General features: G+C 43.1%; 1 protein-coding gene across 1 annotated transcript; it reads left to right on the top strand.

The window, feature by feature from the left end:
* The first annotated feature begins 752 nt into the window (after positions 1–752).
* Positions 753–5689, top strand: HAUS2 (HAUS augmin like complex subunit 2). Its single transcript, XM_059819918.1, has 6 exons — positions 753–1043; positions 1743–1835; positions 3175–3244; positions 4081–4213; positions 4885–4993; positions 5131–5689. Exons 1-6 carry the CDS (start codon positions 753–755, stop codon positions 5278–5280), a joined length of 846 nt encoding a protein of 281 aa, XP_059675901.1. The 3' UTR covers positions 5281–5689.
* The last annotated feature ends 10645 nt before the right edge of the window (positions 5690–16334 follow it).

Below are 16334 nucleotides of genomic sequence, written 5' to 3'. Positions count from 1 at the left end.
TACAGCAGTTTGAATATTGAAATGATGCAACAGATGCAGTTAAAACTAAGTGGAAAAATTGCATACTTTCCACATTTCACCTCTTTCAGGGCCCAGTAGTGTAAGATTCTCCATGGAGACTGGCCGTGATTTTAGTGGCATCTACCAGTACTGATCTGCTTTCAGTACTACAGCTTTATTTGCTTTTCTGGAAACACTGGTTTCATTTAGAGACTTGACTCCTTTCTTGGGACTCTGAATGCAGACACATTGACATCCATCCCCCGTAAGTTCAGCAGGGTTTAATCCCCACGACAACCCTCGCCGCGTTACAGGCCGAAGGATTAGTGTCGGGTTTGTAGCCGGGAGGTGGGGAGTAAAGCCTAATACAGCACGTACACAGCCGGGACGAGAGGCCCAAGAGACTCCCTGCCGCGACGGCTAGAAGCGGGTCAGCAGGACCCTCGGCACGGGGCAAAGCCAGCAACGACCCGCTGCAGGCCCCCGGTCACCCCCTCCGCCTCACCCCCGCCCCGGCTGCTCCGGCCCCACCGGGGCCGCCTGGCCCTCGCCCTGACCCCGCCACCGCAGGGAGCTCCGGCGGGGGCAGCCAGGCCCGGCCCGGCCCAGCTGTACCGGCGCCGCACGCCGACGCTCTGCGGCGGCAAAGCCCCCCCCCCCCGGTCCCCCGGAGCACCGACACTCCAAAAGCACTTACCGGCTCCCCCGGAACCGGACGCGTGTCCCTCCTCCCCTTTCCTGTCACACCCAACATGGCGGCCGCCCGGCAGCCATGGGCGCCGCCGTCCGCCCGGGCTTCCAGGACACCCAGCGTTACGGAGCGTCGCCGCCCCGCTTCCGCAGCGACGGCGGCCGCCAAACCCGGGCCCCGCGGGGCGGCCGGGCCGGCGTGCAGGGCGCTGGAGCTGAGCCGGCAGCTACGCGCGAAGGGCGGCGAGGAGCGGAGCGGCGCTGCGGCCGCCCGCGGCCATTGGGAGGCGGGGCAGCCCACGGCGGCGGCCACCCTGCTGGCGCGGTGCCTGGCGGCGGGCGTCGTCAGCCAGGTAACGGCCCGGGGGGGCCGCGCTGGGGCGGCTGTGCGAGCTGGCGGCAGCGGGGGAGGTAGTGGCGTAACAAAAGGTACCTGCGGTGAAGGCTGGGAGAAGCCGCGGCTCGGGTGCTGTGTCGCAGCTCTCCTCTCCCCGTCCCTCGGGTACGTGTGTCCTGCCTGCGGGTGCGGTGCCTCACGCCCAGCCTTCGGGTTGACAAACCTGTGCCTCAGTGCCTCATCCGCTCCAGTGCCGGCTGCGTGTCTTGCAATCAGGTGAAAGTGCTAAACTCTGTTACTGTTTGCGTAAATGCTTGTTAATTTGAGAGACAGAGAGGATTTTCCTTTTATTGTGGGATCTCTTACGTGTTTGGCTGATGGCAGCTTTCCTTGCTAGGAATAACAGTACCTCCTGGTGTGTATTCTTCTGGAGTGTGGACATGAGGGTTTTTAATGTACTCGAGTGTGTTCCAGCAGTGTGCAAGCCAGTATCGTTGAGAGTGCTCTCATATTGCCTTTCACAAAATCTTATTTTCATTCGTGTGCGTTTTCCCCAAATAAAGCATGTATTTTATGAGTTGTTCAGCCGAAATTTGCTGCATTGCATAGTGCAAGAGATTAACAGTAACTTTAGACTATTAAAAGCTCATCTTGAGAATTTGCCTGATACATTCTTGCTGCTGACCGCCTTTTTCCCTTTGTTTTCCTTTCACAGGAGACATTGGATTTAACCTGTAGAAAAGCCCCGTGCTTTGTGAAATTCTCAGAGATGGAAAAAATGGCAAACATTCAAGCTGAAATCAATGAGGTACAGCATTTACTGTTGTCAGTGTACACTCAACACTTCAATACTTGGAGATAATGCATATCACCTGATGAGGTATTGGACTGCAGTGTGCTTTTGTTTCATGTTTTGCAGTGTTTTTTTAACAGTTTAGCTCTTTAACAGTTGGCACTTTTTCCCCGGTGGAATGAGTTGTCATAAAGAAAAGAACAAAATTATGAAATAAATGTTTTCAGTATAACTGGAAGGATGCAGCAGCCTGCATCTTTGACTCAAGTGTTACCTGAAGTTTTCTGAAGAACAAATAAGAATTTGTAGTTGACTCATGTTCACAAAAATGTGTTTCTTTATAGGCAACTAGACCATTTTGTTGGTTAGCAAGAGATAACCTCAGTCATCTCCTATTGCCTGAATTGGCTGTTGGCTTGTATTTTATGATTGTTTTCTGAGCATTTGCTCACTGGTACAAAACCTGCGTTTATTAAATTACACAATGTGGGCTGCAGCAGCTGCAAAGCAGTGTGACAAATTCATCATTTGCTTTTTTGGAGAATGAGTTAAACAGTTGGTATCATCCTTTATTGACCGTCAGAAGGAGCAGTTTCCAGCTCCGAGTAAGGTGGCTACTTAGCCTCCTTTGCTTGAAGGTTTCACGTACAAAGTGCTCTTTCTGACAAATGTTCAACGTGCTATGAGTGAAGCGGATTTATTTTTGTCCTCTCCTCAGTGATCAAGAAAAGCAAATCAACAGTTCTCTGTGTGTCCTGAAAGACTGAGATGTCATCCTCTTCTATACTTCTCTCAGTCTTCTCATGTCTAGCCAAAACAACCACAACTCTTTCAACCACAGGAAGGTATCTGCTGCTCTTGCGCTGGTTTATCACTGGAAAAAATTAAAGCTAGGAGGTTCGCTTGAGAGAGCTTCTCCTACAGCTGAAAAAAACCAACACAGCACTAACCAGTCTTTGCCAGAAGGAGGAGACTTGGGGCTGTGAGAAGTTCTTTAGTAGAATGTAGACTATGAAACTGCTTTGTAGGAGATATAAGTTTCTGTGGTTTAGGAATGAATTGCAGGATCTGTCTTTTCCAGCACAAATTCCCAATAAACCACCAAATTGTTTAGTTTTTTTTTTTTTTTAAACAGGCTTTTCCTGTTGACCAAAAAAGTTCCACCTAGTAGTAGAACCATTCAAGAGAGGCATGGTAACATGCTCTCATGCACATGCCGACTTTTTCACGCACGCGCTGTCCCCCATCCTCCCGCTTTCTCCCTTTATACTTCCTCCTCCACCCCAAGAGAGTCAACAATATCTGGATAAGTATGTTAAAAATCCATTTTCATTTGGTGCTATTATTGTTGTAGAAGAAACTGAAAACTGAAATTCTGCAGTTGGAGAAGGAGACAGCAGACATCGCTCACCCTTTTTACTTAGGTAAGTGCAGTTGTGCCTTAGAAGAACCAAGAATGTTAAGTGACTTCATCAGCAGATTAATGTTTCATCGGAGTACGTGACCCTTCTAGAAGTTATTGCAGCTGTCTCCACTGGATAGCTTGTTAGAGGGGGCAGGTGTTTTATTAGCTCCTAAAGAATGCTTCCATACTGTTTGAACTTGCACCCTCTGCTGTCTCAGCGAAAGCTCTGTGTGTAACTCATTCTCCAGAAGAAAGTGTGTGGGGCGGGTGGGATGTGTGTGGTGTCAGTGGAGCATCAGGAGTTCTGAGATCATCAGTATGTGATTTGCTTCCCTTGGCCTGTGTGCTACTTTGCTGCTTTTCCAGTAACTCAGTGTATTTCTCCTACATCTGTATGCCCCTAAAATTACTTGGATTTTCATTTTAGTATTTTGGGAGCATATGTATTGATTTCTTTATTATTTCGCCCTTTTCCCACTACGATCCGATAGATGCTTAAAAATGTTCTAGCTTGCTGCTACTGTGTTAGGCTAGGGAAGTATATTGTAATACTTCAATGTTATGGTATAGTTCAAGAAGCTGGTTTCATCTCAAAGGCAGTTTACTTAGAACTATAAATAATGTAAAACAATTAACAAAGCTCTATCTCTAAAATGTAGGTATTATGACTTTGACGTGCATGCTGCTATTAAGTCCTATACACTCCAACAAAGTCATTCTGATTAATGATATCTTTCTTGAGTGTAAACTGTCCAGTGCAATAGATCAAACTCTTCCTTTCTGTCTTTCTCCAGAAGAAATTTTGCTCTTATTTTAGCAGGACAACAGTTCCAACTTTGCAATTTTATTTTATAGGCAAAAAATGCGAGATTTTGCAAGATATGAACAGACACTTGGAAGCCGTACTGAAAGAGAAGAGGGCTCTTAGAAAGAGGTTGATAAAGCCCAGGTGTCAAGAGAGCCTGCCTATTGAGGCTACTTTCCACAAGTAGGCATATAGAAAATAATTGTTCTTTGTTTGCATGAGTCCAAATTAATTTGAACTAACAAGCAGTAAAAATTGCATGCTTTCATTCACTTTTCCATTGAGAAGAATAGAAATAAAAAATGGTAGCAGAACCTCAGCTAAAAGCTAGTAGTTTACTCATTGCTAAATTCATAGAAGGGTAGTGATACATATTTTTATGAATATTTGCTTAGGTGATTGGTCTTGTCTTCTGAAGATTACAGAACGATTTGTGATGTATTGTTTTAAACAGATGTGTTAAATGCTTGATTCATTACGCTTCTCCATAGGTAGGTATTGTTACTTTAGCATTTGGTGTCTTCCTTCCATTGTGACTTGCTCAGGATAAGTGTGTGAATGATTCACAGACATGCATAGTACATGTTTTAAAAATACAGTCCTTCTTATGGTCTAAAAATCTAGTCCAGTTACTGAAGAAGTCCATAATCACTTCTGTAATTCCTGCCCTACTTGTTGCTGAGAGTTATAAAAGAAGTGCAATTAGAGAGAAATTAATTAGATGGTTAGGAACTTGCATAAAACTGGAGAAGAGGACTGAGGAAAACCACAGGGGAAAGAAATAAGAGCTTGGAAGTATTAAATCATCATTGTTTTGCACAATTTTTGAGTAGGGGGCTCATTCTTCATTACAGGTATGTAGTAGGGTTGTTGACTGAGGCTGTGACTTTCATTGAGAAGCTTGAAAGCCATTTGCAGACCGTAAGAAGCATCCCTCAGATACCGAACATCATGAAGAATATGGTGAGTAGCAAAAGAACGGAGCTTTCTGTCTCCTTCAGCATTAAGAATTCAATGCTGTTTGGTTGTTTAGGTTACTTTTATGTCCTGTGAGATTGACAGGATGTATAGAGATGAAATCCAACTCTTTTCTGCTTCAGGACACTGCTTTGACAAAAACAGAGGTGCTCGCGATGGAGTTGGAGGAGCTGGCAGACCAAATATTGAAATGGAGGGAACTGCAAAAAGAAGTGTATTCTGACAGCATCTGTAATACTGCTGAATTGGACTTTGGCTTATTTTTAACCTAACAAATCATTTTCCTCAAATAGGATGGCTGTTCGAAGAACTACCTTTTTACGGGTTTGAGTGAAAAGTACAACATAGTTGTGCTTTAATCCAGCAGGGGCCTTGTAGGTAGTTACATTTCTGTTCTTATGTAATAGTTCTCCAACTATTAAAAAAAAACCCCAAACAACAAGGACAATGAGCAGTAGCTCATAGGAAGACAGACTACTGAGAAGACTGTTAAGGAGTTCCTTTTTGAAATAGTTGGACAGGGATTCCCTTGGAGCCTGTATCATCAATGCAAATTTATTTTGATATTTCTTATGCACTTGCTATAGTGTCTCTAATAATTATTATAAACATCTTGATAATACACTGTATTTTGTGTGTCACTATAAAACTTCAATAAAAGCACTAGATTTCAAGAGCACAGTTTCTTGGCTTTTGTTTTGTTGTAAAATCCTATAATTATAAGAACAGTGCAAAGTCTTTGGTCCCAGCTTATGCTTCCATAGGAGTTCCAAGAAATTAAACTAATTTTAAGTTACAGTTCATTATGGCTATGGTGTGGTTGTGTGAGAAAGCAGGGAATGGACTCAGTGATATATGGCAGGTCTACTGATTTGCAGACCACATTTCTATGATAATGATAAATATATTCTTCGGTCTCTCATTTTCTGTTGCTTGCCCTATCTTCAGTGCCCCCCTTAGAATAAAACTCTTGTTCCATGAGTATGACTGACAATTTAGCAAAAGCATTGATTGTTCCAGTTCGCAACCTTAGTGACTTTTATGTCATGAAAAGACTCGTTAGGAAAACGTCACTGGCAGGACATCTGTAAACCAGGACAGTTGATTGTCTTTGGAGGATGTCCAGTTTTGTATTCAGGATACGGAGCAAACTGGAAGGGGTGCAGATGTATTCCTTTCTACCGTTGTATCGTTTGTGTTACCTGAATTCTTCAAACATCCGAGAAAGAGCCCTTTATTTTTTGAAAGTAACCACTGGGTGGCTCAGTACCACACAAATTGCACTGTAGTTTATCTGGTTATTGCAGAAAACCCAAGAAATCCTTGGCTCTTTGTTGAGCACACTCTGATCTGACTGACTTGTAACTGGTCTACTCTATATTTGAAATTTTCTGAGAATCCCATTTTAATCTTTGTAGACTACATCATTCTGCTGGGTGTGATGTCAAGGAGTATAGCTTAACAACTCTCTAGTATACTATGTAAGTGTAGCTAATGTTCCTCTCTGATGCTGTTGAGAAAAGTTAAGAGGGTAGAAACAATTTGGATCAAGTCAAGCAGAATGTCAATAGATAGGATCTGAGAATATAATCTGGCATTTGAGTCCCATAAACTCAAATGGGATCTTTGTGTGAACACTTGCTATATGTCACTGCAGGAGTCCAAAGTCCCGTGTCACACTCATTTCAGATGTGGAAACGAAGGTCTTCCACACAATTGCAGAGGAGGCGCTGGCATTTTTACTGAAAATGCTTTGCAGTCTGTAAAATGGGAAGAAACGGAATCCAGACTTCTGGAATCACCGTCCTGTGCGTCTGTCATGGGCTTAACTTCCCTCTCATTGCCTTCCAGTGATGATTTAGGTCGGGCAAATTAAAGCTGTTGTAATTTAATGCTTCCAGAAATGGGATGAAAATATTTCTAGTTAGCTTGTTCATTTTAATTCCTTGAAATTAAGACAAATATGTGTTCTTGCCATATCCCAGAGAGTCGAGCGTATTTTCTTCTTTTACTGTGTCCATTATCAGAGAGTTGATTGTGGAGATGGTAGAGGTTTAGCTAATACCATTTGACATTGATGTATCAATTCATTCTTTAGTATGATTAAAGGGATGAATCTATTGAAGCAAACAGTGATTCACAGCTTGTAGGTATTCATTTTAGCATCTCTGTGGTGGGTCCAAAGGATCCATCCCATACTTCACTCTGGAAGGTTTCTGTATTGTGGTATCTTTTTCATTTAGATTTAAGGTTTCTGGAGCTTATGGCAAGTTGTCTCATGAGGAGAACTATACTTAAGGTACAAATAAATAGTACAGTTAATAGGCAATTTAAACAAGTTGTTTAAATGGACTGCAAACCACTCCTATATGATATTCAGATACAGCTCAGAGTTTCTCGTATTTTGAAATGCAAAACCAGAAAAAGTCCAGTTAAAAATGAGTAATGACGTTGGCAAAAACCAAACAGGAGCTGCCTGTTGAGCCTGGCATCTTGTTTGTGCACGCAGCCAGTGCAGCTTGCTCTCCCGTCTTCGCAGTCATGTCGGTAGCCGACGGGGACAATATTCTAAAAGCAATTTTTTTAAACTTTTGGTGGTTTTTATATTACTCTAAGTGCAAAACCTTTATCAATGCAACAGTTTGACATTGATTGCAATTATAGTTCTTTGGAAGATTCAGAGTTGTATTTTACACAGTAAATAAAACCCACATAGAGGTTGGAAGTTTTCAAAAGGATGTAAAACACTTGAGAGCTTTCCTTTAGCACTAGTAAGGAAGGGATACTTACCTTCCTTAGATAACTGTTAAATTAATTAAACGTGGAGTGCTTTGCACTCCAGTTCAGCAGCGCTGGTTTTCTGGTTGCCTGCACGTTACCAGGGAAAGGAATGTCATCAAACGTACGTAGGATTAGACTGGCAGTTCTTTACTTCGGAAACGAACTGGTTTCTCTGGGGTAGTCTCTAGTGAGTATCTTCATGGCAGCACCCATCTAATCGGACTGTGGGCATTGAACTTCAGTACAATGCGGGTTGTTAATGCTGCTGCAAATGAGAATTCGGTGGTGCTGCCGGGGGAGCAGGGCTATCCCTGGCCGTCTCCTGGTCTAGAGGTCCCGCTCTCCCGGGCGGACCTGTTTTAGGCGGAAAAACCCGGTTCGGGTGCCGGAGAGGCTGCCGCGCGGCTGCTTTGGGGAGAGTCTTCCCGAAACCCCTCCTCTCCGCCCGCGGAGGTTTCCCTCCCGCCCCGCGGGGGCTGCCTGGGCCGGGCCGGGCCCTCCCCTCCCTCCCCTCCCTCTCCTCCCTCCCCTCCGGGGCGGGGCGGGGTGGGGCGGGCGGCTCCGCTCCTCCCCGGGCCGGGGGCGTGATGCGGGGCCGGGGCGCGGGCGGCCGCGGCTGCTGGGCGTGAGCCGAGCCATGGCTAACGTCAAGGTGGCCGTGCGGGTCCGGCCTCTGAGCAAAAGGTGCGGCAGGGCGCGGAGGGGGGACGGGGAGGTCCCGGTCGCCGCGGCAGCGGGGCGGCTGCGAGGGGCGGCGGGATGCCGCGGGTCCTGTCAGCGGGGACGGGACCGCCGCTGTGGGGGGGCTTGGCTGGGGCTGAGGGAGGGACCGCGGGCGCCGGGGAGCTGAACGGTGAGGTACGGGGAGCGGCAGGACTCCTCTCTCCGGGTCACTAAATCGCTTGGAAAGTTTTCTTGGAAAAGTCACCCGCTGGAGCTGTTAGGCCGACTTCCCTCTTCCTGAGCTCCCCAAAATAGGACAATTGTCATCCAGTGTCAGGGAGTCTTCCCTTCCCCTTCTGGTGGTGCTGTTTTTTCCAGCGGGAGGCAGAGCCGGATATTCCCATTGTCGCTCAGCTCCGCTCCCCCCTCGGCTTGCTTGGCTCCGACGGCAGTCCCAAAAGCTAAACGATACGGCTTGAAAACGACTCCCGCGAACAAGAAGATGCCGTAGCACAATGCTCTGGTGTTGTTTGGATTTAATACATAATTAAAACCTTACGGATTTTGGAAATTCGGGGAGGAAAAGAAAGAGAAAAAGCAAGCAGCCAAAATTTCAGTGGCTGGTAATTTACTCCTCCTGTTAGAGAAATGCCATAGCACTTCAGGCAGAAGTGGTTTGAAATGTGGTATGAGCTCTGAGGGCCAGTCTTTGATTTGATGCTGCCTTTCTTTCTAGCCTGAGTCCCTCATGTTGTCTTCTGACTTCTGTGATAAATAACTCTTTTCATGTAGTAGAGAAAATGATTCTTGAAGAGTTGCCCAGCCTGAAAACTAGCCTAGCCATTTGGCCGGCGATACAGTAGCATATTTTGCACTTTAAACTTTTCATTTGTCTATGGATTATTTGCAAGACAAGATATCAGAGAGTGTTGAGTAAAATTTAAAAAAGCCCAAACCTGCTAGTCCTAAAAAAAGAAAGGGAAAGGTGGAAAGTAATTTACAGGTTTTCAATATATTTTACCTTTAACTCAAAACTAACTGATTTAAAAAATATTTTGTCCATAATTCCATTAAAATGAGATTGGGTAATATTGTTCTGATTTATTGCACAGCTGTGAATGGAACAGATTTTAATAGATACTGGCATATTGTAAGAAGGGTTGCAGCACGGAAGTAAGCTAAGTTTAGCCTTTCATTGCTTAGTGTTGCTTTAGTGTTGGAGATATTTGATTTTTATTTTCTTCTGTATTGTTAGTCATTCTTAGTATTTACTGTTAAAGCAATTGCCATTATGCTCGCTAGAAATAAAAAACAGTATACAATTGCTAAGTATTAACATTAAACGACAATTTGGTAATGATATTAAGTTATCCAGACCATAGGACCCTTTTGGTTCAGTCTTGCAGAGTTTAGTAGAGATTGAAAGTATTTAAAAGTTCATCTTGCCAATGTATTTCATTGTGCAGTCAATTACATATTTGTTTCTTCCACAATAGCATTTGGCTGCCTATTTGCAATTATGTAGTGGACTTAGTAGGGTCTCCTGTACTTAACAAGTTAAAATGAGTGTTTGTTAGTAGTTGGGGAAGACGGGCCAAAGACTAAATTGGCAGGGGTGTAATCTTCCCTCTCAGCAGATCCTTCTTGGTGAGGAGATTTGCACCATGTCTGTCTTAATGTTTCTTCCCCGATGGGTAGCGTTAAGCAGTGCATAACAGTGCATATGTCATCATAGCATTAAACAGTGCCTATAGCTCTGTTAGATAAGTTGTGATAAACAGGAAAGCCTTCAACACAGTCAGCACGAGCCAGCTGTTTGGACAGGAGCGTATCTTGGAGAGGAGGGTGGGATCAGAAAGGTGGACAGCGTCCTGCACGTGGGAGAAACTAATCTGGCATGAAAACGGAAATGTTTGTACAAAGGTGAGAGTGGAAACCCAGGAGGTAATGTGAGAAGAGACTCTTAAATATTCCATCTACTCCATCTGTGGCAGTGTAACTGATGGGATGGGGGGGCAGAGACCAGTCTTGTGGTATTTGACCCCAAAGGCAATAGGCCATTTATTCCTTGTACTGTGTTGCCACAGCTGAGGTCAGCAAAAGTGTTTCAAGATGGATTTTTATATTTTATGAAAGGGAAGGGGAAGTGATTGGATGTTCTCTGTGAAGTCTCTGACATGAGAACTTGCTTTCTAGCCTTGACCAAAATTGTCCAAATGTAATGACTTCAAGGCAAATACCAAATATATGAAGGCTTAAATTAACCTTGATAGAGACTGAAAGGACTAAAGCTCTCAGTGGGGATAAGGGCCTGCTGTTTCTATTCCAGCTTCTTACACCGTTTACATACTGTGGTCACACAAGCCTGTCGCCCTCTCTATACGCACACGCTGTGATTGCCTGTAGCAGATACCCATGTTGCCAGAGGTCCTAGGATCTCTTAGGTGCTTTAAAAAGAAAAACTTCCTGCATAAAAATTTCAGTTCAACTGGATTGAAGTACTGTAATGTGTACAATACCAGTTCCAGCCAAAAATATTAAACTTTGGTTTTTAAGAGTCCTAAAAATTGAAAAGCTGCGGGCAAAGGCTAGAACTAGAGGGTTAGATGGTTGTTTCTAGACTATTGTACAAACATTACTGGCTCATTGCTTCTTTTCATTTAATGTACAATGGCAGATGAACGTTGGTTTTGCATCTTAAAATTTACAGAATATTCAGATGTTAAAATATATTAATACGGGAGTTCATAAAATCCTGCCTTCTCTTTAAAGCTTCCATTTTTTATAAACCATATTAATCACATCTGCAACTTGTTATTCAGCATAAGGCAAAGAGTAGTCTTTTTGTTCTGTGCTTGTACAGCGCCCATCACAATGCATTCTTTGACAGAGAGCTCCTATGCGCAAATAATCCCCAATAGTTATAAAGTGAGTACAGTTATACAGAATGCCGAAGTTTTTCCTTTGCCTAAATTTTACTAGCTTGTAGCCAATGTTCTTCATAATGCCATCAGTCATTCTGTAACAGATTAAATGATTTTTCTTATCAGCAAAATGTCGTCCTGGGACTGGAGTGTTCCCTGGAGTGACATTGCTTTAAAAAAGTCTTTATTATACATTTACTCTTCTACATACTCAGAAAGATTTGTTACTTTGTGGTTACATGGATACTTGTTCTGTGTAAATACATTTCCCCCTCAGAATGAAATACGGAAGCTTGAATAGATGCTATAAATTGACTATAGCAATAAGTAATAACCAGGTATTAAGTAGGAGCTAGGAACTGATGAATTCCCTTTATGGTTTATTTCTGGACATCTTAATGCTTGGTCTATTAGATATTAAACTTGTGTAAGGAAAGTGTAATGTTATTTTTGGCTGTCAGTCAGATGCTGTTGATGGAAACACTTTCAGTGCTAGCACATAACTATGTGAACTGGGAGTGTTGTTTCTTTCTCTTTCTTGATTTCTGCTGGGGAGTATGCCAACACGATGGTCTGCAGTGTGGTGCTGTGATATCAGATCTGACCCTCCAGACCTGGAAATAGTGTGACTGGCTGAGAAAGAGGGTACATTACCCTTCAAGTATTTCAGTAGTGTGTCTGGGACTCTCCTTGTGCCTGGGTGGCTCACTTAAAGCTGTGTTGGGTATTTGTATGCTATAGAAACACCTGCAGCGTTAGATATGCCCTTTGACTATTTAGGTAGGCCAGCAGAAACCAATGCTAGTTTTTATGTGCTGCTAGTTTCAAAAATGTTTGTCCCTGTGGTGTCCTATCACAACTCCAGTACCTGGTCATGGCTGCTGATTGCTCCTACTGTGGACCTCAGCCCTGCACGATATGAGAGGAGGAAGGGAGGGCTGCGTTTGACTGCTCCCCTCCCAGAGAGCCTCCCAAGCACAATGTGCCCAGGACAGTATAGCCGGGACCGGGATGGAGCAGAGCTGCCTCATGCCTTTTCCTCCATGATGCACTTCCTCTGCATCTTCTGCTCTGCATCCAGCTGGTCTCAGTTCGCTTGTGTACACTTGTATTCCCTTGCCTCAGTGTGGTTTAAGAACTACTATGTAAGTAGTCTTAAGGATGGGGAAGAAGGCTTTTAAAAACAGTGCTCTGTACCACAATGAAAAGCCTCATGCATTACTGTAGCATTCTCTTTTTAGCATGCACCAGTGACTAGAAGACAGTGCATTCCTTCACGGATTGTGCATTGAGGCCTGGGTAATATAATTCACAGCAAGTTTGTTTAATTGAATTGTAAAATTATAGTGGTGTAAGTTAAAAACTTGATGCTAGGGCATGCAAGTTGCCCTGTGACACTTTTTGAGAGTTTAAAGTACTTTGCTGGGCCCTGAAGTTTGGGAGCTACTTGTGCAGGACCCAGCAAAACAGAAGATACATTCTGCTGTTGAAAGTATCTTCTCCACTTTTCAGCTGCCTCTCTGGCCTGGAAAAGGAGAGACTGGCAAGGAGCTCTTCTTGGAAAGGGTCTTTCCTGGTGTCTTTATTGACTCATGAATGAACTCTCCCATCCTCTACAAACCTCATAGACATGTCACCTGAAAGAGTTGCTGAACAGATTAATTAACCTGAAAGCTGCCCTTTGCCTTTCTCTGCATTGCACTGTTTCCACGCTGTAACTTGAAGCCTTGTAGCCAGCTGTTTATTTCCCAATCCCCTCAGGAGTTCCTGAGCTTGTCCTCCACACATTGGCAAATGAAAGCATCCAAGAAACGTTGGGGTAGTCCCAAGAGGCAAAGCTGAACTGCACTTCCAGCTGTGCAGGTGTTTACTATCAGAGTTTGAGCTGCAGCAGCAGTTTTCCTCGTTACTGCTGCTCTGTATGGCATAGTCCTCTAATCGCCTTCCTGGGATGCAGCAGGTGATGAGGCTTGAGGGTGGGGTAGGGGTGGAGGAGTTAAGCTTGAGCTCCTGAGAACACAGCGGACAGGTGTGAGCAAGCCCAAGGCTGGGAGGGAATTGTCCTGCGTGGTAGGGAAAGTTTCTCACGATTTATGGAAACTTGCTCGCTGTACCAGGCTAACCTGAGCAGTGTGTTGAGCATAGCTGCAGTGAATAGATGAGAGAGGAGCTCAGCTGATCGGTGCGTTATGATGTAAAGATGTAAAATTCATTTCTATTCAAAAGGAAAGTTATACGGAAAGATAAAATTACTTTAAACATCATTTTGGAAACGATGCAAAGTAAATCAGTGTTGGTTTGTGTTGGGTATGCCTTTATTAATCTGCTGCAGGGTCAGCTTTGTTAACTAGTCTCCATGCTGTGGTCTACCTCCTTTGCTCTTTCTAGTCACACTGTGGTAAGTAAACGGAAGGATTATTATGTAAGCAAGACTTTTTGCTGTTTTATAGACTGTGCTGTTAGCTAATTTACATGCTTGCGTATAACCACAAGAACTTAGAGCAATATTGCCTACTGCTGACAAGAGTGATAACTTGTAGCAACTTTTGTAGAAAACATTCCTTGAATCTTATGCGTAACAGATGTTAAATGCTGTATCAAAATAAAATAAAAGCAACAGAAGATTGGAGGTTATTGTTATTCTCCCTCTTACCCCCACCAAAGCAAAGGTGATTGTTTTACTTATTCAAGTGTATTCCTTTTAAAATGTTTATTTTTCACTAGTTGCTCAGTGCTGCCCTTTTTAAGCACTTTTGAACCCACCCCGTTCAGGTGGTTGTATCTCTGTCTTAAAACTTCATAATGCCAGTGGTAAGAGGAATGTATTTTGAGGAAAGATAGCCATAGACATTCAGGTTAACGTTTCAAAAGCTTTTCCAATTATATTTAAAAAAAAAAAAAGCCATGACCCTGCTTTATTCAAACTGGTTTTGTGATAAAACTACTTCAAATGCATTTGATGCAGGTAAATAATGACACAAGATACTGGCATCATTAGTATTCATACAGTTTATTTTTGTTTAGAAGTTCAACTTCTGTTAGCTTTTCTGTGCTTTTTTGGATTGTGTTTAAAAAGTGTTTGTACTTATCTTTCTAGAAAAAACAGTGTTTGCAAGGAGAGAACGTTTGTTTTGTTTTATATTTCTAAAGGTAGATGGGAGGATTTTTTTCTTCTTTTTGGTACTCTCTTGAGCTGACTTAAACTTTGCTCTGTGACCCAAGTGTGTGTTGGATGAATTATCTCTCTGTTAATGGAATATTGCTATCATCTCCATTAACTGCTTTATTGGATGTAATTGGAAATAACTTCCTTAGAAATCTGTATATATTTTACATTAGCACAAGAAATATGTTACAGTCAAAAATTCTCTGGAAAATAGATGTAGTATAATTTGGTTTTGTGGGTATTCAGCATATGTTCCATATGGATGTAATTTTCAAATACAAGACAAAATACTGCTTTCTTTGAAGAAAATGACAAAATTGTCTTTGATTTCAAAGGGACCAGCACGTCTCTGGGGGAAGAAAAGGTACAAATACAGGAAAAAACAGGTAACAGGGAAGAGTGGAAAGCACCTTTTAGCTTGCTTAGGACTGTTAGATACTTCTCATGCTATTCCAAGGTTTAGACTGAGGCAGGCCATTGAACACAGTATAGAGAAGTGTTTTTCTTCTACCCTGACCTTATTTCTTTACCCTTCTCAATTGTATGTCTTAGTATATATATTCCTTGCTACCTTGGTGCTGTCATCCTCTCACACCTAGAGAAATGGCAGGCTTTTATCTACTTTTATCTACTGTGATAGTTGAGTGAGTGCTGTTCCTCTGTGTCCCTCTGTTACACCTCAGTCTCTTTCTTCGGGTGGTGGTAGTTGAACTCTCTCCCAAAAGCCGTGGGTTTTGGGGTTGGTACCTGATGGTGGGAAAGAGCTGTCTCAGGCCTCCAAGAGTTGCTATCTGAAAATCTGTACAAACTGCATTGGTTATGCATTGCTCATGATTTCAAGCTTTTTTTTCACAGAAGAGCTGGGATTTTTAAAAGAAAAGTTGAGGTTCTAATTTTGTGTTTATGAAGGATGTCTCTCTTCCAAACAAATGTATTTTAACATTCGTGTATCCTGTTTTGTAACCTAGCCTATTGTTAAGGTTATCTTGGCATCTTTTCCCCTCTCTTTCAAATCAATTATTTTCCTTTGCCTAGTCTATTATTTAAAGTTTTGTGTAAACTATCATTGAGGTGGCTACTCTTTTTTTCTCTTAGTATCTTTACTTGGCACTAGCAGGTGGTTTTCATAAGTCACATCTGTGTTTTCATAAGGGTACTGCATCAGCAACCTTTCCCAGATGTATTCTTCTTGCAGCTGCATGAAGCAAGTTTTCTAACTTTGGTAAAGGGCAGACTTTCTAGCTTTTTAAAAGACAGGACTGTGCATGTCCTGAATGGCCACCACCACCCGTTCCACAGAATATGATTCTTCTGCTGATGTTGTGACGATACTGTGCCTGTACTCATTTAAGCCAGAGCACAAGGCACTAGCTATGGGCTGTTTACTTCCCAGAGTAAGAGGCTGACTGTCTCGTCTTCTCGTTTTTCACTTCCCTTCTTGCCTGTGCAAAAGCAGCTACAACAATGTCCTAAAACAACAAAAGCAGAACAAGCTTTTGGAAGCCCTCTAACTAATGTTTTGCATTTTCATAGAACACTTTTCCTCCCAAGTCCTAAAAATACTTTATGAGTGTCAGAAAGTTTTGGAGCAGGGATCAGATTTTTTGTATGCAGCAAAGAAAAATGGGGCACGATGTTATTAAATAACCTGGCCAGAGCCATGGTAGTGCTGGGTGGTTTCATTTTCTAAGACCACGTACTCTATCTGAGAGAAGTTGTAGTAATGTAAGATGACATGACTGCACGCATAGAGATTGCTGCCCATCTCCCCTGGGGAATGGTGCAGAGGTTG

The sequence above is a fragment of the Gavia stellata genome, chromosome 7 (assembly GCF_030936135.1).
Source record: "Gavia stellata isolate bGavSte3 chromosome 7, bGavSte3.hap2, whole genome shotgun sequence".
Classification (NCBI taxonomy): Eukaryota; Metazoa; Chordata; class Aves; order Gaviiformes; family Gaviidae; genus Gavia; species Gavia stellata.
Note: the sequence above shows the minus strand (reverse complement) of the source record. Positions and strands in the feature narration are given on the sequence as shown.

Excerpts from the sequence above, each read along its gene's own strand:
- HAUS2 (XM_059819918.1), top strand. The coding sequence starts at position 753 with ATGGCGGCCGCCCGGCAGCCATGGGCGCCGCCGTCCGCCCGGGCTTCC. Across the intron at positions 3,245-4,080 it reads CGCTCACCCTTTTTACTTAG|GCAAAAAATGCGAGATTTTG; the intron begins GTAAGTGCAGTT and ends TTTATTTTATAG. Across the intron at positions 4,994-5,130 it reads CGAACATCATGAAGAATATG|GACACTGCTTTGACAAAAAC; the intron begins GTGAGTAGCAAA and ends TTTCTGCTTCAG.